Below are 22,212 nucleotides of genomic sequence, written 5' to 3'. Positions count from 1 at the left end.
CTCTCTGCCTAAGAACAAAACTGGGGGTCCTGATAGCTACTCAGCCGAATTCTTCACTTCTGCTTGGTCTATTATTGGGTCGGAAGTCACTGAAGCGATCATGGAATTCTTTGACTCAGGTTGCATTCTAAAGCAATAGAATTCAGCCTCACTAGTCCTTATACCGAAAACACCGAACGCCTCCTGTACTTCGTAGTTCAGGCCGATTTCCTGCCTCAATACGGTTTATAAAGTGATTTCCAAACTCCTGGCATCCAGGCTAAATGAAATCCTACCGTTGATGGTTTCAGAGTCCCAGTTTGCTTTCCTTCCAGGGCGCTTACTTGTTGAAAATGTCTTACTTGCAACAGATTTAGTAAACAGTTATCATACTCAAACATTGTCACCTCGCGGAATGTTGAAGGTTGATCTGAGGAAGGCGTTTGATTGTGTTAGGTGGGACTTTATAATCGCTTCCCTCTGTGCGCTCGCAATCCCAGAATCATACATTAGTCTGATCTCACAATGCCTATCTATAGCCTCGTTCTCCGTTTCAGTAAACAGGGTCTCCGGTGGGTTTTTCAAGATCTCCAAAGGGATCCGTCAAGGAGACCCATTATCTCCCTACCTCTTTGTACTAGCAATGGAAGGACTATCTAGATTACTTATGTCAAGATATGAGCGGGAGCTATTGGATATCACCCAGGGACGGAACGATTAAAGATCTCTCACCTCATGTTTGCTGATGACGTGATGGTGTTTTTTGATGGTTCGAGTGACAGTCTCCACGGTATGTCAGAATGCTTTCATGACTTTGCTACCTGGTCGGGGCTTCACATGAACCCATCCAAAACAGAGTTGTTTACTTCAGGCCTAAACCAGAGTGAATCAACGGCAATTGCATCGTACGGCTTCCCAGCTGGTAATCTGCCTATACGCTACCTTGGTCTCCCGCTGATGAGTCGAAAGCTCAAGATCTCGGAGTATGCTCCTCTAATGAACAAGATCACGAGGAGCTTTCAGGCGTGGTCAGTAAAGTTACTATCATTCGCCGGAAGAGTGCAGTTGCTTGTTATCTTTGGAACTGTTAGCTTTTGGACCTCAACAATCATGCTACGTAAAGGTTGTGTGAAGAACATTGAGGCGTTATGCTCCCGGTTTCTATGGTCAGGTAACATTGATAAGAGAAGCATAGCTAAGGTAGCATGGTCAACAGTATGTCTTTCAAAGGAAGAGGGAGGGCTGGGTCTCCGTAGCTTTTTAGCTTGGAACCAAGTGCTTTGCCTGAAATTTATCTGGATACTGCTGTCTAAAAGACCTTCGCTATGGGCAGACTGGCACCAGAGCAGGCACCTACTGGGGAAGTCCTTTTGGAGTATTGAACCCAGCGACTCATGGGAGTCTTCTAAAGCTTCGTCTGTTGGCCATCCAGTTCTGCAAACTGTCTCTTGGAAATGGGAAGTTAGCTAGCTTCTGGTTCGACGCTTGGTCGCCGTTGGGTTAGTTGATCAGTTATCTCGGAGAGTCTGGTTCCAGACGCCTCCGCATTAGGAAGGACGCGGTGGTGGCAGACGCAATTAAAGGATCAGCATGGTCTCTCCCTCACCGGCGTTCTCAACAGGAAGTTGATCTATACTCCTATCTTACTACTGTTTCATTGCCTTTGCCCAATAATATAGATGATGTGTATGAATGGTCTGCTGGTGACTCTTCTCTGCGATGTTTCAGGTCATCAAGTACATGGGAGATTCTGAGGCCTAGACAAGAAGAAGTTGACTGGTGTAATGTTGTCTGGTTCAAGGGTGCGGTCCCGAAGCACTCCTTCATGATGTGAGTTGCAAACTATGACAGATTACCAACAAGAAATAGACTAGCTGCGTGGGGCCTCCCGGTCACTACAGACTGTCCTTTCTGCTCAAGATGCCTAGAAACCAGGGACCATTTATTTTTGAGGTGCGAGTACAGTAGACAAGTCTGGAGAGAGATCTTCATTAGGTGCCACCCGCCTTTATCTCCTCTCTCGGACTGGTCTGAACTGTTTTCATGAATTCGAACTGCAGCTTCTACAAAGCTTAAGTTGCTGAGGAAACTAGCCACTCAAACCATCATTTTTCACTTGTGGAAGCAAAGAAACTACCTTACCCACAACCAGATTTCTCTCTCTGCTGCTGCAGTGTTCCATGGCATTGATAGAGAGATGAGAAACATTATTTCAGCCAGGAAACAAAGAAAGCATTTATGTTTTCTTATGGTTATGTGGTTGAGATAGAATCTACCCCTTGTAAGGAAATTAGGTGATCCATCTTGTTTTTATTTCTTTTTGCCGAGATAGCTCAGACACTAGGTTTGCATTGTAAAATCTTTTTTCATTTATTTGATATTTACAGTTAGCAAAAAAAAAATAAAATTTTTTTTCATTTTTTTTAAATTTACAGTTTAAAAAAAAAAAAAAAAAAAAAGCTTCTAAAAGAAGCGCAAATTACCTACTTTCTTTATTAAAAAAAAGACGTCAAAGAGAGATATTTTGTTGTGGTATGTATAAGTAACATCCCATTTTAAAATTGCTAGTCATCCATATTTTGGAAATTTATATTTTAAGGTCTCCATCGTCAGGCGTTCTAGTGAGGTGTAGTTGTTAATTACATTTGAGGTGGACGGTATTACATCTATAAAAACGAATCTTGCACGGGTTAGAATCAAAACTAAAAGTAAAGTGGTGAGCAGCTTTGTTGGAACCCAAACCAAGAGCCAACTTGGTTTTCTTGACAAAACCCTTAGGAAGAAAAAACACACAACTTTTTACACACTTTAAAACGTTTAGATAAATTCTCATTAGGCGAAAGTATAATAATCTCAAATCAATTTTTTGCTTGTTCACTGTATATAGTATTCATTAATTTTAGTGAGGATCTGTCCAGCCTGAGTTCAAAATGGAGAGTTTGAGTTTGGGCTTAGCCCACACCAGTATGTATGAGCTTTAAGGCTATCTCGAAGAGTGGCTAGCCAATCTTTGATCAAAAGTTTGATAAATACAAACTCTATGGGTCTCGGGTTCGAACATCATGTCTGGGTCAATTTCTTTCGTTTTATAATTTCTACAAAGCCATAAACTATTCGTAGGCGTTGGGGCCTCCCAAATTTCAGGCCGGTATAGACGATAGCATGTGTTGTTTTCGACTACGGAATATTCTATCTGTGTTGTTCCAGTTCCAGAAATGCAAACAGCCTTTTTAGCAAGAAAAACCATATGTAAACTCCTACAAATACCACCGAGTAAATCCACTAGTTTCAAGTAATTTTCAACATTTTAATCTTGTTCAATTAAGTCAATTAATTGTGACACATATGACTATACAGTTCTCATCTTTTAACCTATGTTTAATATGACACTAAATTATATGTTTTTAACGAAAAATAACAACAAGCTTCATATATCAGAACTAGACAACACACCTGGATTTGGGAAGAGATCTTGCAAATAAGTAAAGCTCGACTATACAATATGCTATGTTTCAGTGTTCGGTTCAACAATTTCTCTGAAAGTTAAAGTTGGCTTTAAATAATAACCATAAACACATTATAGGTTCTTATGGTATACATGCACTTCTACAACATGAATAACACATAGTCATGTACCAATGCTGTTTTCATACGTAACTGTAGCCATAATAATAAAAGTAAAATTCAAATTAGGGAAAAGACCAGAAAAAGGAAGAATCAAATCAAAGTTTGTTTGAACATGACTTGGCGGCTGATATGAAAGGAAAATGGTGAAACATTTTGATAGATATGATAATTTTTATTCGACATTCTTGAAAAAATGGGTCTTATAAATCTTATCTATAATTTCTAATACACCATTATACTTCAGTCAACATCTCTCTTAAACTGATCAATCTATTCACTGATTTCACTAAAACCACCTTATGTCATACTTAAGAAGATTGAGTAATCAGATTTCAGTTTATTAGAGAGGGTTCTTAGCGGAAGTTAAGAAACTGTTTTTTAACTTTTAACTAAAAAAACTAAGAACTGGTTTTTAAATAAGGACTTTAAGAGCATGATTAACCCGGAATTCTAAGGATTGAGTTCTTATCAGAAGTTAAGAAACTGTTTCTTAACTTTTAACTAAAAAAACTAAGAACCGATTCTTAACTTTAAGAACCGGTTCTTAGTTCTTTTAGTTAAAAGTTAAGAAACAGTTTCTTAATTTCCGTTAAGAACCTCAAACTAAGAACTCCGGGTTAATCATGGTCTAAGAACCAGTTCTTAGCCTTTTTAGTTAAAAGTTAAGAAACAGTTTTTTAACTTCCGCTAAGAACCCCACTCTAAAAACCTCGGATTAATCATGGTTTTAATCTCATTAAATAGTCTCAGTTTTAAACTAAGAATAACAAAAAACCATACTTTCACTTGACTTGGATAAAAGTTTATAGGAAAACCAAAATTTGCTTGCAATGAGTAACATTATTAAACCAGTCATGACGAGATCACAACAACTAGAATTTAATTGATGTTTTGATAACTTAGTGATTGACTGATTGTGGCCAAACCACTGTGTTCTCTGCCTTGTAGGCGACAAATACGTAGTGTTGCATACGTAATTTATGTACGTATTTACAGTTGATACGTACGTTTCCAGTATGTACAAAAATATATTTTAACTTTGCATTCTGATTTTTGGTTCATTGAGTTAGCACTTAGCAAAGTGATATTACAGAAACCTCCTTATTAGAAAACATGTTTACCCGGAGATTTCTTGACACTACATTAGCTATATTTTCTTAATTGATCATTAATGTACGACCGGTCAACATTTCACACCTATTTGCCACGTACTCTGCTTTTGGCCCAACTTCAAATAAAAATGAAAATAATAGGTGGACTAGTTTGATATACGTCTACTTTTTTCTTCTCAAGTCATAACAATCGCTTGATGAAAATGTTTCAACGTTAGTCTAAATCTGATAGTTATTAATTACTATTGCAGTATCGTTATACTTACCATTCAACTCGTTCAACTGATTTTGCTGTCAACAGTTAAGATCGAAACATAACCAGCGGCAATACAAAATAGACTAGTACATACATGGGTGAATCTAGAATGATTTTCGAATGGGTGCAAAATTTTAATGGGTACTCGAACATGATGAGACAATGGGTAATAGAACATGTATATGTGTGCATCCTTACGTACGGGAATGGTGCGATTAAAGGAACACATTAATTAGAATTAACTCTCCATAATATACAAAGCATGCTTTGTTTTGATACTTTGTTGGTGATGGATTAGGGTTGATGAGTAGCCTGTTAGAACTACTCGTGTTTCTATTTTTTAGTGATTAAAAGACAGTCCATTATGGACATTACTAACTCTATGCTTTTTGCATTTACTTTTATATTTAATATCAGCCATACATCAGTTGCGTAGCTATCAGCTTCCTGAAAAAGACCTAAAGCATATATGCACGCATATATAGCTCCATGCATCAACTTCATAATTGATATATACATATGTGTGTGTGTGTACATATCGGTGTGTGATGGAGGGTTGGTTAATTTGTGTTTGTTAATTATATAATGTCAATGTATGGCTTACATAAAACGGATATAATTAAATATGAAGAACTTAATTAGTATGATTACATGCCATAAAATTCACTTGTTATATTATTCAAAAGAATTTATTCCATTTCTTAACCTCGTAATTAATAAATACTTGAAAAATTATGCTAGATAGTAGATACAATACAGTTTGTTGGGTTAGTGAAAAGGAGAAAATGATGTTGCTTATTGTAAATTATGGTCCATATGGCCATATCTACAATTTAAGTACGCATGTACACACAAACAGTGCGCTTACGTACTAATCCTGAAAGTCTTTTTGAATATTATTTGTGGTGACTGAAGACTAACATAAAAGTCGCAACGAAGAAAACTATATATGAAAGAGACATTGAGTTTAGGGCCAAAAGATCTCTCGCTGACCTTTGTAATACAAAAGTTTGTATAAAGACGAATATGAATTTACATTTATCCGCATACCAAAAAGCTAACAGGTAGCATCCATGTGACTAATTAGATATGAAGTATATCTTTTCTTTTATTATTTAAGCTTTTTGTCATCACTGTCGAAATTATAGTAGATATTCGTTGTGAATAAACCGTGTTTGTGTGTGAATATAAAGTATGAAAAAATAGTTCTATAGTAGTTATGAAACATGAGAAGTGAGCATCTATGAACACTAAGTATAGATTCATATAATCTAGCAGGATATCCAACTACGGACACCAGGTCATATAAGAACTGTATGTCCCACTAATTAATTGTATTTTGTGGAACTAAACCGAAGTTAAATATCGAATTTGTATTCTGTTATACATTAACTATATGATGAATGCATGATAATGAAAGAATCTGGTTTGTTTTTAGGCATATAGATCGATGATCGATCTACATAATTTAACAAACATATGTGATACATACGTTAATACCCATTGGTTGGGATTTTGATAGAAATAAAATAAAATGTGAGATTCGAATAAAACGAGAGACGGACAAGTTGATAGCATAGTTACAAACTTATAAATTAAATGGTATGAAAACGTCTATATTAAATTTAATCAGACTCCATATGCATGCGTACTCATACTCCTAGATATACAATCAGAGATAGAACTCGATACAAAAATTTAAACTTTAAATAATTAAAGATTAGACCCTCACCCTCTGCCCATTAGTTCGCGAAGGAAATGATACATTTTTACTAATACTAAAACAAAACAAAAAGGAAGTTACATCTATATCACATATGCTACAAACCTCTGTTCCTAGTAAGCATCGGTTATTTGTTTAATCGCGATTCCGAAAAAAAAACGATGCTAAACTTTTTGATAAAGAAAAAACATTAGAAAACCAGCTAGCAATATCGGTTTAATTACCTAAACCGGCCAAAAAGTCCTCATAAAACCTAGCAACCGGTTCCGTCCAAAAAAAAAAAACAATTGCTCCAGAGGGAAAAGTTGTTCATTTCTTATCCTCTTCATTGATTTGGGTGTTAATAGTATCCTCTCTGATCTGCGAAGGAAGAATATCTTGAAGTAATCCATGATCTCTAATGCCAGAAGTAGTCGGCGTAGAAGCTTGTGGCATATGATCATAACCAAATCCAGGGAATGACGATGACCCTGGATTAATGAAAGTACCATCGGAGGAGCTTCTATTGATCATGTTTAGAGAAGTGTTGTACATGCTGTTGTAGGGTTGATGATGCTGAGTTAGCAAGTAGCGTGGCTGAGGGATAGAGAATGATGATGATGACGCGGTGGTTGCACCATGGTCAAGGATTGGTGACGTGAGCATTCCGAGGTGTCCACGTGGTGTCATGGGGAAAGGGTGGGAGTGTTGACCTTCGTAGGTTGTCATGACGATGGAAGGATCATCGGAGGATCTCTCCACTCTCTTCTTCACTCCACAACCTACTGTGGTGCAACGATAATAGCTTCTGCACATTAAAATAAAATCTTAATACATTTTACATATTAAACGGAAAAAAAAATTATTATTTACTTATAAAGTTTGAAGTAAATGAAATTTGAAATATATGAGGAACATAAGATCTCGAGATCTGAGATGAAGTTTGGAACAAGTTTAGATAATTCTTCCGACAGAAGCAACATAAATCAAGGGAAGAAAAGAACACAGAAACCTCATGGAATGGAACAAAAGAAAATATATTCTTCGAAACGAAAATTCAAACATTTTGGACCCTACACACACTGTATTAGGTATATATAGTCGTCTATATGTATAATTATAGTGAACATGTATACAATATGAACTTAGAGTCATGTGATATGCATATAGACTCGGCATGTATAGAGCACACTGATCAATCTAGGGCTACTCTACACACACACACCCTTCAACATACCTATGGTTTGTTATTTATAGAATAATTTGAATATATATATATAGCATATATAACACAGGATCTATCAAAAGTTATATGACACCCAAAAAGAACATGTAGAAGTTGTAGATCACACTAAAAAAAAGTTATATGAGATTGTGTTACAAAAAAAGAAGTTGTAGATCTTTATGAATAGGAAAAAAACTGGATCTATTGAAGTATATATACTTATATATGCATATAAAGTATATGTAAACAGATGCATGGAAAGTGACCATGATCTATATTTTTTTTTTTTTTGAATCTATATGGATATAGCTAGGGCTGTAATTAATATATATATATATATATATATAACAGCATATATACAGAGTAATATATATTACCTGGGATAAGGACTGTTTTTGACAGCTTTCTGGCCGTACTTTCTCCATCTATAACCGTCGTCAAGGTTATCAATATCGCTCTTGGTCAGAAACGCAAACCTAGCCTCTCTTGCCTTCTTTTGGTTCTTCTTCTTTGCCTTTAACCTTCAAAACAAGATATTCACACAAAAAGAATTAATAAAATCCAAACCCAAACATAATCAATCGGTCAGTAAAATGGAAGGTTAACTAATTACTTACTGTGGCTTAGTACCCTTGTGCTCTTTTTGATCTCCTTCTTCTTGATCTTTAACAGCAACCTCCTTATTAGTATTATCATTTGCAGCTTCGTTGGATGAAGAGGAGACTGAGGTTGAGTTTGGAGATGTCGGTGCTGTGTTGACAACTTCTGATGACTCAGCCTTTGTTGTTATAGCTTGAGGCAAGGGTAAATCAGTGAAAAAGAGATTGGTATCGTTGTTGTTTTGGAGAGGAAAGGCATCGAATGAGAAAGAAGATGGGTTAGAGGATGAAGCAAATTGATGTTGGTCTTGTCTGAGCAAGTCAAGAAAAGAGTTGGGATTATTAGAGGAGTGATCTTCGAAATAAGAATAAGGAAAAGGTAAAGATATTGGAGCATCAAAGATGCTTGAGAAATTGATGTTGTTCCCAGCTAGCTCCAACTGATGAAGATGATGATCTGATGACGTAGCCAGATTCGCCATGTGTGATGATGAAGATGATGCTTGAGAGATTTGTTGTTCTTGGTGATCTATCTTGATCTCTGTGTTCGTACTGTTGAGCTGCTCCTTTTGTTGATGTTCTATCTTCTTCTCCATGTAATTAGAAAGGATGGAATATCTGAGAGGATACTTTATAGAGACATCATCATCATTGTCATCTTCTGAGATTTAGTGAGGATGAGAAAGGAGAACTTTTCTTTAGCTTTCTTGATGTTTTTAAAAAAATTGTAATGGTTTATGTGATTTGAGATAAGAAGAGGAGAGAGAGGTGTGAATATAACTTTTATGGAGTTTTGGGTTCTTCTGGAAAACAGCTTGGATTTAGGAGGTTTCCCATTTGTTTTTTTTATTATTATTTTATGTCCGCTCATTTATTTACGCGGGCAAGAATATTAAAATGGGAATTAAAAATAATAGAAAGGAGAAAAACATTGGTCACCGGTATACGCCGGTCATGGGAGGTGTACGGTTGTGAACGGTATCGGGACGGTGCCGTTCTCTGCTAGGAAATTAATTTTGTGCCTTCATTTCGTTTTTTTTTTTCATCTTTATTCCCATATTATGTCGTGTCTCCTAACGGCATGGTTACAGTTTGGCTTTAATTTACTAAAGTTACTTGACTTTTGTTGTTCAGCTTCATTCGAAGTTTACATTTCATTTATATTTTAGCTTGAAAATAATAATCTTTGCAAATGATTGCTATGTCATATAATGAGATAATTACTATGAATTATAGGATAATTCCTATTTAGCATAAGTTTAGGATATATGCTTTCTAAGTCCTTATCTGTTTAAACCTTACTTGTTGTATAAATAGAGACATTGGCCATGAGCATCAATAACACAAATGATCTATTCTATAATCATTCCACTACATCATAAGATGGATGAGGATTTCTATTAAAAAAAGATGGATGAGTCAAAATTTAATATATGAAGTATTCCAGACATTTAAATTTTATATAATTGAAAAAAAATTATAGTTGTAAGATATGCAGTTAAAAACTATTTGTTTAGTACATTTAAATTATACAGTATATTTGAAAGTAAACCTAAAAATTAAAATTCAGTTTTCCTCCTGAGATTTTATTTTACACTAGCAAATTTTTTTCGGATGTATAATTCGTTTCCATTCGAGGGAATTTTTACTCAAAATATTTTTCCGGCAAGACTAGTCTCTTGTTTTTACGCGTAATTGTACAAGTAAAACCCGGTTAAAACGGTAGACCAAGGGTTACGAAGAGTGACGCGTGAAAGAAAACACGTAGACGTATGAAACGAAAAAAGTGTAGGTCGGCCGCATGTGATTACTGCTCTAATTATTTATTTTTTGATATTATTTTAAGCTCCTCGCGGCTTTCCTTGATTTTTAACTTTTTAAACGGAAACTCGTCTTTTCCATTATAAATGCTTTTTACGGGAAAAGAAAATCTGTGATCCTGACATAAAAAATAGTATAATTACATTTCGCCTAATTCTATTTTGACTTGAACGTCTTGTCGCCGATTCTTTTCATACCACAGGTTGCATTTGTTAATGTTTTTGTAATTTTTCGTTTACCATGGTATTATATCAAACATTAATTTAAAAACAACTATGTTTAAAGTAAGCAGTAGTACTACCCTTTTTTTTAACTATATCAGTAGTACTACCTTACTAATTATAATTAAAAAACATCCGGTTTATAACTTTTAAGTGCATTTACCAATGTAAGAGACCATGCTCAATGATCTGGAACTTCAAATTAGTAGTATATTTTATCTATTCAAAATGAATATAAATATAAGAGAAAAAAACAAAAATAGCACTAAATCAAATTTTTGTTCCCAAACTAGCACTCAAGGTAAAAAGTCACAAAAATAGCACTTAATGTTTTATCAAAAGTCACAAACTTAGGGTTTAGAGTTAAAAGGTGGGGTTTAGGATTTAGGATTTAGGGTTTAGGGTTTAGAGTTTAGGGTTTAGGGTTTATGGTTTAAGGTTTAGAGTTTAGGGTTTAGAATTTAGGGTTTAGAGTTGAGAAATGAGGTTTTGGGATAAGATTTCAAATTTTGAAAAATAAAAAAATTAAAATTTTCAAACGATAAACTTAGAAAGATGCTATTTTGGTCATTTTAGTTTTTGAGTGCTATTTTTGTGATATAAACTTAGAAAAGTGCTATTTTGGAGATTTGCCCTAAATATAATAAGCTAATGGCCATTTAAGATATGATAACAAATCCAAGCTAAGAAAAATAAAACTGAAAACAGTGTAAGCAGTGAGCACATACTTTCACGAAGATAGAGAATATAAGATGAGAAAAGTGCTACGAGGCAAAGATACAACCAACAGAAAGAGACAAAATTATTGGAAATTCATAGTTAATTGTGAATTGAATAAATTGAGAAACAGTAAAAGCAGGAAAGTAATTTAAAATACGATTAAAATATGGAGTAAACGCGTAAGAAAGAAGCTTCGAAAATAAGCTGACACAATGCATACGTCAGCATAGAGTTTGCTTCTTCTCCGACAAGTCATCGGTCATCAAATCCTATCAATCTCAACTATTTATTACTCCACACTCCTCCACACTCGTTTAGTACTCCATGTTCTATGTTCGCTCTGTTGAAAATATGATTTTTAAGATTTTTTTCTTGTTCCATAAAAATAGATTTTTTATATTGTTAATGTATTTTTTTATACTTTTGAAGAACATTAATTGAGAACATTTGAATTGATAAAATTTCATTAGTGTAAAGTTATTGGAAAATATATAATAAAGTGAAAAATAAATTAAATTATAAATATTTATTAAATTCTTAATAAACATGCATACTCTAAAAAAATTTTAATTTTGTGAACAGAGAGAGTATATCTTAAGCCATTTATAATCGTTTTTAAAGCCATTTATAATCTTAATTGTTAATTCTATATATATAAGAAAATAAACTCGATATTTCATTTTATTGTTAATAATATAGAATCCCAAAATAATGATAGATCACAAATTAATATGTCGAAAGATAAATTAGATATGTACATAGATTAGGATGATACAAAAAGTATTTTTCATTTGATATATTAAAATTCACGTGTGAAAATAACATATTACGTAAAACATACTCATTATCGAAATTCACTTTTGCTAGCTGAACAACAAAAGTTTAATGTTATTTTCTTCGCCATTATATTTTCTCGTTGTCATTGAGTATACAAATACGCTATTTTCCACAAAATTTATTTTAGTGGACATGAAGGAAAGTTTTTTACCAAACAACCTAAATAAAGATTGATAAAAATTATATTTTCAGCTAATCATAACATCTGAACTTTATTTTCCTTTTCTTTCGTTACATTTTTTTTTTTTTCATTTCTCTATCTCAAGTTCCGATTCGTTTAAAAGTAAAATTGAAAGGTAACTTTTGTTGGGAGGTGGGGGTTACACGCTTTTCTCTCATTACATAACCTTTTGTGTATGAGGAATGAAGGGTCATGGTCATGGACCCACCGACCCGTCTCTTGTGGCCCAAAGCAGTAACACTGTAAAATCGTATATCAGGCAGCTGTTCAAATGTCGACAATGGTTTTATCGAGCTGCCAAAATATAGGAAGCAGGCACGTGTTTATAACGCGTTATTAGCTGTTTTATTTTCCCTCCTCTCATGTCGGTTGCTTCCGCATCAAGCCACACTCCTTTTTGTTTTCCTCGCAACACTTTTTCAGTAAACACGTTACTTTGTTTTTTTTCTTATCATAGGTAAATGATAATGGACGAACATTGATATGAATGATTAATTAATTATATAGTTGATAAAACTCGGTGAAAACTAACAAACGCGTGATCGAATCCTACGATGCTTTTGCTTATCCAAACAAAACAAAAAATGTTACGTTGCTGAATGCTGATGCATTGATGCGTACCCTGTTTATACTTACCATCGATCTAGTTCAAAATGTAATGCACGTGTGAGGCTTTCGTGTATAGGCGTGCACTGTTTTCTTGTACGATAAAATATATATTGTGTGATGTAATGTACCGTCCTGAGATGATGATATGTATACAAATGAATTAATAGAAACCAAATCTCAGTAGTATAAAAACTGGGTTTGACATGGTCCACTCGTACAAAGGTTAAGTAGCCGCAAACTAAGGACGTACGTCCACACATCCACTTTTACCTACGTTCACTTGAAAAAGAATCTCAAAATCGCGAATACAAATACTTGCTACCACAATAAACACTCGGTCTTTCTTTATTACTTCTCTATTTTATACACACATATATATCGTTATCTTTGAATGCATCTATCTATACGGAGACTGAGTCACAACGACTCCGGCCAACTGGTATATAATCTCTTAGTATATTATACATATACATTATTAATTAAACTATTGATTGTTCTTAGTGCAAAAAAGAACTATTGTTTATTCTTTTATGATTGTTCTTAGTGCAAAAAAGAACTATTGTTTATTCTTTTTCGTAAGAAGTATATTTAAGTGATTGAGAAAGGAAGTATATTCACTAATAAAATAGCTTTCACACGCAGATATATGTAAGCGTAGTGCGATTAGTTAGAAGGGTCTAATACTTAGATCGGGGTATGATATGTTAAAAAAACATAGTACTATTTTAGTACTTTACGGGCTTAAATCTCACTTTTCAAAGTATTTTATGTGTTGTGCACATGGATGAGATCGGGTTTTGCTAAGTTCGAATTGTAGAGTTATTATATCGCCGCGGATAAAGTAATTTCTTTTATAACTCAAAACATTAAATAATGATATGATTGACTAAAGGATCATAGCTAAGCTAACTGCTAAAGTTCACGAGACCAGATCTACGAAAATGTATACTATTTCATAAGGGTGAGACGAAATGGTCAAAAGTCAAAGGTGTTGACCATCAATTGTTCAGCTTACACCTATTAAAGTTGAATTTTCATGATCGATCACTTTCATATTTCGATTGAGTGTGTATTGTTCTGAGCTATTCGTATGTATTTTTCTAGAAACTAGTTTTGAATATATAATTATATTTTGTCAACTCTTGATTGTTTTCTTTATCAGCTTCATTTATCATTTTAATCTTGAAAATGTTTAAATTAAAGTTGTGCAAAATAAATTTGTAGATGAATAGATCGCAAACTCTTACAAATGTAATATTAAAGCATTGCTTTAAGAAAAATCAGAGAAAGGTGGTGTGTCATAGTGTTGACCCTTGATATTTTAGGGTTCTTGTTCACTTAACTTTTGGAGAGGTTCCTTTTATTGTTTTTTTTATCTAATTATTGTTTTCATTTCAATGAGGAAATTACAAACCTATTCAAGCATAGTCGTATATATCCTCTTTGCTACCATTTTATATTTATATCTAGTATAAGTATACAATAATATTTGGAGACTATGGTTCAACTTTTAATATATTGCCCTATCGACGTGAACAATATGGTTACTTGATTAAGTGCCCAGCTGACTTATTAGTAATGATATTATATCGTTTGACCATAACAAAATTCTAAACCCCAAATGCTCTAGAACTAAACTTGGAAACTTTTAGCATATTATTGTCATGTCACTTGTCAATGTTAAAAAGAGTAAAGGTCAAAAGAGTTAGCTATCGTCGGTCCAAGCCAAATGAGCCAGGTGTGCGTTCATATAATTACAAGGTGCATATACATATAAAATGTCTTTCATTGACATGTATTTTCTGCAAGTCGGTGATTATTATGAAACTCTCATCGGATCTGACCTACTTAAGTTAGAGAGAGATTGGCGGCACTCAATTTCAAATATCATATATGAAACGAGACAAAAAAAAACAAATATGAATTGAGGAAGATAATATTGTTTATGATCAGAAGAAACTTAAATACCAACCTAAACCAAGATAAATTGTTTTTTTTTTCCAAACTGATACAATCTATGTTTAAATAAACAAAGCGTGATCTTTGTATACAAATTAGTGTAGATTTGGTTATAATGGTAAACAAACTACAAACGTAGATCCGTAATCGATTTTTGAATATTAAAGAAATACGTGGAGGGAGAATAACAAAGGTCAAGATTCGTTCTGGATGAATCCAGGAGGAGGGGAAACAACGTGTTGACTTAAGAAATGAAGCTTTCTCATGCTGAGTGAGAACATCTAACCGATGATTGCGGCTCTGGTGAATTTAATTTTAAAATAAAAGTTATTTATTCCCTATTTTAAATAAAACAATTTTAGTTTACCTGTGGGATGTCCCAAGAAGATGACAAGGAGAAAAAGTCAAAGTCAAGAGAGATGGGAGTGGTGTTATGATTAACATGGAATATTGTAACGCTAAACCCTAAAACGCGTTATTTGTCACTAACAGACAAACTCACTTTAATAACTCTTGAGGGGACAGACAGCTGCTTGGCTTGCTTCAAAGACTATCAAATTATACTTCAGATTTGGCCCTCTAATTTTGTTACATGGAGTCATGTATTAGGCTCTTGTTTTTTTTGTTCATCTGTCAATATTTGAGATGTTTTTGAAGATACTTCTGTTTTGCAAAATCAGTATATTGCAAGTAATACTCAATGCATGCAATTAAGTCACTGAGATTATCCGAAACAAACAAAATAAATTTCTAATTAATATAGTTAAGCAAGGCATTGTAAAAAAAAAATAATATAATCAATGCGTAGCATGATGCGAATAATTGATACTATAGTTAAGTCTTATCACGATGGAAACACATCATGCACTATCATCTCGGTTTTGTATATAGCTAGAGGCGGATCTAAAAACTTTATTTTATGGGTGCATTATTAATAAGAAAAACACATGAGAGAATCAAAATTAAGGGTGCAAATGTGTTTTTAAACCATTTTAGCTACCAGTTACAATGGATTCAAGCACAAAAATCTAAATATAATTATGGGTCCCTATAATTATTTACTAACCTGCATTGGCCCCTGTACAAAGCTACATATCGGTTAAGAACAACTATTACTAGTATTGTACAAAGCCTGGAAGAAAGTCAACTTAAATTCAATTGAATCCTAAATACGTCGGTTTCTATATCTGCCCAAACAAAGAATCCAGAACATGACGTTAGAAAGTAGTATTGGATATATATCACTATTTGCCTCTCTTTGATGTTATTTCTTTCTCCTTTATCTCTAGAAACTTTAATGAGGAAGCTGACTCGGTGGCTAAATCAGCTCTCTCTTTGATTGTAACCAAACCCCTCGATGGGGTGTAAAACTCTTTCTAAGTAATATATGTTTGTTTGATAAAAAAAAAAAAAAAAAAAAATATCACTAATTCTTTGATTTGTAAACTAAGGAGGGCGTGGCGTGGAATTTATGGCCGTATATGGGAGTTGTTAGACCAAGAAGATGTCTTTTTGTGGGCGACCTATAAATGCATTTACATGTCATTATCAAGTACTATCTACAAAATGTTGTTTAGAGAAAAAACTACAATATTTGTATAATCATTAGAAGAATATGGATATTTCGGATTTAAAATATACACCATGTAATATAGACACAAGTGTAATGCTAGAAGATATTGGCATAAAGAGTGTGGATTTGGAAATGTAAGTATACGAAGGATGGGGTTGCAGAAACAACGAAATGAAATTAATAGATTAAAAAACGAAGTGAAAGTCAATAAATGAAACATGGACCACCATTAATTGAAAGGTCCATCTTGTAAAGGTCAGTTCAAGCCCTAACCATAGACAAAAAGAAAACTAGTCTCAAATGATTTTTTCTTTGTTTTACTCTCCTTTTTGTTTATCTTCAGGTAATATTCTTTATTTGGAAACGACGGAAATCTCAAAATGTTTTCAAAAATATTGTCAAATTGATTATAGCATTTTACAGAACATGATGTTACATTTGTCTGAACAGGTACTGAACAATTATAGCCCCAAATAATTGAATATTGCAAAGTATATTAATTTACTTAGTTCTAGAAACATATATCCTTTATAACTCTTAGAAGTTAGAACATTGATCAAAATCATAAGATTCTGCAAACAGTTTGATATATTGACCACATCCTTAAACAAGTAGTAGTACTTCAATCGGAAAAAAACACAAGATGGTCTCTGCATTCCGAAAAAATGTAGCAAAATAATACAGAAGGCAAACGTTGATAACAAAATAACAATGCTAAATGTTTCTATTCATAGGTTTGTCTTTGTCTCATAAACAAAATTGATCAAGATAGCAAAAAAAAAAGAGTTACAAACCAAACGGTGTTGCAGAAATCATATTACCTCCTTATAGGACACACGAGCATGATTTAAACCTGTGATTCATGAGTCTGCAGCGGTAATAGCAGTAGGGGCAACTTGTTTAACCCTCCTTTGTTGAACATCATAGTTATAGATACGCGCAATAGTCACCTGTTCATCATACGAAAATCCAAGTCAACCAAGAGAAACTAGTCTTTACTCAAATCTTTGTATTAAGTATATACACTCCATGTGTTTACGGAATAATATTCTCAGATAAATAAAGCAAAACCAACGCCTTTACTCAAATCGAGTGAGATAAAAAACATAGAAGTATCTCTGTACCTGAGTAACTGTGACTTGGTCCCTCAAGAACTGCAAATCAGCTACAAGAACCTCCAGGCTTGCTTTAGCATTTTCCAGATTGTTTTTCAAAAGGGCTGTAGCCTGTTGGGACAACGAAGATTATAAGAACTTATTCTAGGGGTCCCTGGTGGAAAATTGAAAACATCGAAGAGAATATGTTTCCAGCGAAGTGGACCTCTTCACAGGAATATTCTAGCATGACATTTGCTCCCAACCACAAACACACTGAGTCAGTGTCTTCAATACAGGCCCGTGAATATATTCCTTCAGACACCTCAAAATCTGCTAAAAGCGTCTGCATTGCAAGAAGAATTCCATGTGAGATAAAGATGAAAGAACACAAGAATCAGAACTAAGTCAGTACATCAAAGCAACTTTCATATTAGAAAGATGAAACATCGTGCATACTAGAACCTATGTGTCAGTTAATTGATTCTTCCAGTGAAGCTAGAACTATGTTCTGCTGTCACAATCAAGAACGACTTAAGGACACCAATCAAAGGGCCATTGATTGGTGATTTAGTACAAAGATAAAAGAAAAATGTTACAAACCATCAATAAGAAATCAAAGCAAAACCAAGTTCAAGTGTTCAACCTTATTAAATTAAAAGCCAGGACTTTGGATTCAGAAGTTCAAAATAACATTTATACTCAGTCACCTCAAAAATAGCAGTAAGAGACTGACTGATCACCACATCAATACATCATATTCAAACGTAGAAACATAAGAGTGTTTATGTCCAAAAAAAAAACAGTGAAGAGAGGGTATCGAAGTATAATAGTAGAGAGATTGCTACAAGAAACTAACAACGAACCTCACCAGTACCCTTCCTTGCTTCCAACGTGCCAACAACCTCTAAGCATTTCTCAATATCTGGGATTTTAGCCTGCCCCATTATCAAAATGTTAACGATATCTAAACTGAAACAAGCTAAGAATATATAACTTGTAACAATCATACATATATAAAACATCCCACCACGAGGGATGCCTCATCACACAAAGGTACCAATCTACATAGAGGAGGAGAGAAGTATACCTGAAGATCCCTCTGCTGGGCAAGAAGTTTCATCTCCACAACTTTATACTGCTGAAGCCTACACAGAAGAATCACAGGGAAAAACACTTCACTAAAGAGTATATGAGCTTGAAGTAACATTTTCAGGAACCAATTAAACAAAACAAAGCTAATGTATATGCTCATAGAGTAGTCGTAGTACAAAGAGATCTGAGATTGGACTAAGAAGAAGCATAGGCATATAAGCGTAAGATGACGATGTACGAGTGAAAGGAGAAACCTTTCTTGATGGAAGGCGAGAGCAGAGTTAGAATCGAGGCTGGACTGAGAGAGGTAAGTCTCGACATCCTGGATGAATTTAGCGGCGGGAATCCCTCTTCTCTCGCTCAAATCGCCACCGCTACCACTCGGAGAAGACGACGACATCTGGATCGAGATCTCCGTGTTCCTCGATTGGGGATTTAGGGTTTTCTCCGAGTGTCTTCGGAGGAGGGATAGAGTGACGGAGGAAGGATCGATAAAACGACGTCGTTGTGTTCAGTCGGAGACTCAGAATAGAAGCATTCAAACGCTCCGTTTCATAAGTGGGCCTAAAGGCCTCGCTTGTTAATCGTGATGAAGCAGACCCACTGATAGTATCGAGGACGAGAAAAGAAATACATAATCCTTCGGTTTGACCCATCAGTGCTTACACAAATATGGAGGGGTTAGGATCGTCTTTTTTTAACCACTGCATTTAGGAAAATCAACCGAAAAAAGGTTCAAGTACAAGGTGTAACCAAAGAAAAACATTTAGGGTGTAACTGGATTTCTATTTTTTGGAATAGAATTGTATGGAATGGCCTATTCCTTTAGATTCCAAAAAAAATCTACCAGTTAGATGGAATACAAAATAAATCTCATTCCAAAAATTCATGTGGAATCAATGGAATCAAAAGAAATGTAGTTATAGTTCATTCAGGATAAAAAAGTATCGTGAATGAGATGGAATGGAATCAAATTAATAAAAATTACTTTTAGTTAAATTTAGATATCATGTAACTTATTTACTGCAATAAATTAATAGAGTTGCTAAGATTCTTGAAGTTTATAATTCTTGTATGTGATTGTTACTAATTGGGCAAAATAACAGCAAAATACCTTTTTCGTTATTTTTAACACTTCTAATTATTCAATGCTTTAACTATTTACAGGAGAGAACTTCTCCGAACTTTGTTTTTCTATTTTCTTCTTGGAGATCATAAAGTTTTAAATTTTTCCAGTTTTTTCAACAGAAATATGATGGATAAGGAAGCAACAAATCATGCTACATGAAATCTATTTTAGTATCATACACCTTTTATTGATATATTCTAACATATTCTTAATAATTTAATTTAAACTAAAGTTAATCATTCCATTCAATTCCTTTAAAAAGTTACCAGTTGTGTTAGAAAAATATTTCTCTGCAATTATTCATCCCATTAATTGTTATTCCATAACTTCCATCATTCCATTATTTAGCATTTCATTTTCTTCAATTCCTTTAATTCATAGTATTCCAAAACTTGAGTACCAGTTAAAGCCTTAAGTGCTCATTCTAAAGAAGATTTATGAGGAAATAAAAGACGCCTCTCTATGAATCTGATGATGGAGCTAAGCTGATTCTCTTGATGCCAGATATGATTGGAACCTACCATCCGAAATACACTTTTTGCAATTTTTCGCGCAATCTTGTTAGAAGTAACATACTTCGTCGCAAATAAAATTGAGGCAAAAAATGCACACAGAGCATTGATCCTCTGTAGCAAGACTCTGAAACCTGGCCATTCCAAAGACTGCATCACAGCTTCAATCGGCTCATGAAAATCAGGCTCCACCACAATTTCTTGATATGCTAAGTCTTTCATACTCCTTAACGTCCATTCCAAACACCGAAGCTCAGCTGTCAATCTGTTAGGAGAGAAAGTAAGCGCATCTCGAGCATGGTGTAGAACATTGCCACTGTAATCTCATATGAAGAGTGCAGTTCCACTTTGAAGCTTAGCATTCCTCTAGTTCGCATGTATATTGCATTTTGCATAGCCGGCTAGAGCTGGTTCCCATCTTTTGTTCTCATCACATAACTCATTTCTCACCTCCATGTTCTGTTGGACTACATTGAGCTCATGTCAGACACGAGCTTCCTCACCTGCTTGTTGAAGTTGTATGATTAAGGAGACCTATGTGTCAGAATACAAAATATTGTTTTTGTTCTTCCAAATAGTCCAAAGTATCCACGAGATTTATTTCCTCTGCAACAACGGTAGAGATTCATCTGACATCCTTTGGATAGAGAGAGAGAGAGAGAGAGAGAGAGTCAACAACTTCACGAGACTGCGATTTGCTAATTGCAAGATGGGTGGAAACCCTGCAATGTCCCATGCCTCATGAGCAGTACCACATCTAAATAACACATGTTCGATCGATTCAATGCCCACCATACAAAGTTTGCATTGAGTAACCAGATTCATCCCTTGAGTATTCAATCTTTCAGCCACAGCTAGTGCACCTGACGCTGCTAGCCAGAGGAAACTTCGAATCCTTGGTAAAGTGGAAGATTCCAAATATCTTTCTTCATCTCAAGTAAGCATGCGGTTCTCATACCTGTTTGCAGTGCTTGTGATTCTTTAGCTTGCATAGCCAACTTGTAACCGCTTTTCACCGTGTATGCTCCATGCGGAGAATAAGCCCAAATGTCTCTATCGGGAACCTCTCCTACCAGTAGTTGTCGAATGCTTTGCACTCCGTTAACATGGAAAGTATTGTCCAGTTTTGTTACATCCCATTGTCCTCCATCCTGAATCAGCGCTGAGACATTCAGATTGACCTCAATCATAGCTTCTTTATTGACCCCGGCCGACGAGGACAGTCATCCATAATCCATTTCTGCGTCCACACGTATGTTGACATGCCATTGCCAATGGATCTGATCAAACCTTTACTCAGTAGTTCCCTCCCAAATAGTATATTGCACCAGGCATACGATGGTCTCACTACAAGAAAACACATGCTTAACTACGAAAATTAACGAGGAAAAACAATCCTCGTAAATTTGCGTCGAGTTTACGTGAAAAACTAAAGTCATCGTTATTTCCTCGTAACGTAACGACAAAACTGTTTCGTCGTAAAGTGGATGTAATTTTACGAGTATTTTACGAGGAAAAACTATTTCCTCGTAAATACGACGTAAACTTTGCATGGTATTTACGAGGTAATAGTTTACGTGTATTTAGCGAGGAAATTTTTGAATCCACCAACTTTATAGGTGTTACACGTTTTTTTTGCCCACCTAATTAATTTTCGTCGTAAATTCATAGCAAAATTACAACTACCAGATTCGAATTTTCCTATAAATATGGATGTTTGAACATCATTTTAAACACACCAACAACAAAAAACGTGAAAGAAAAAAAATGGCTGGCTCCGGGACTATTTACGAGTTGCGGAAGTGGATGTATATGCATAGAGATGCTAACGGGAGAGTGACGAAAGAATACCTTGCGGGTCTGGAGACATTTATGCATCAAGCAGATTCAACACCGCTCGCCCAAGAAAGTGGTAAGATGTTCTGTCCTTGTCGGAAATGCAACAATTCGAAACTGGCAAA

General features: G+C 34.7%; 2 protein-coding genes across 2 annotated transcripts; both read right to left on the bottom strand.

Moving 5' to 3' along the window:
* Nucleotides 1-6,669: 6,669 nt before the first annotated feature.
* Nucleotides 6,670-9,266, bottom strand: LOC106302056 (probable WRKY transcription factor 48). The gene is made up of 3 exons (XM_013738570.1): nt 8,519-9,266; nt 8,279-8,422; nt 6,670-7,484 (listed from the first exon to the last, which is right to left on the bottom strand). The coding sequence occupies exons 1-3, from the start codon at nt 9,094-9,096 to the stop codon at nt 7,007-7,009; spliced, it is 1,200 nt and encodes a 399-aa protein (XP_013594024.1). The 5' UTR covers nt 9,097-9,266; the 3' UTR covers nt 6,670-7,006.
* A 7,781-nt stretch (nt 9,267-17,047) lies between these two features.
* On the bottom strand, nt 17,048-19,112 carry LOC106303702 (probable prefoldin subunit 3). Its single transcript, XM_013740005.1, has 6 exons — nt 18,865-19,112; nt 18,606-18,663; nt 18,382-18,453; nt 17,742-17,861; nt 17,546-17,647; nt 17,048-17,371 (listed from the first exon to the last, which is right to left on the bottom strand). Exons 1-6 carry the CDS (start codon nt 19,008-19,010, stop codon nt 17,282-17,284), a joined length of 588 nt encoding a protein of 195 aa, XP_013595459.1. The 5' UTR covers nt 19,011-19,112; the 3' UTR covers nt 17,048-17,281.
* Nucleotides 19,113-22,212: the final 3,100 nt, after the last annotated feature.

This window comes from Brassica oleracea, chromosome C7 (assembly GCF_000695525.1).
Source record: "Brassica oleracea var. oleracea cultivar TO1000 chromosome C7, BOL, whole genome shotgun sequence".
NCBI classification, from domain to species: Eukaryota; Viridiplantae; Streptophyta; class Magnoliopsida; order Brassicales; family Brassicaceae; genus Brassica; species Brassica oleracea.
Note: the sequence above shows the minus strand (reverse complement) of the source record. Positions and strands in the feature narration are given on the sequence as shown.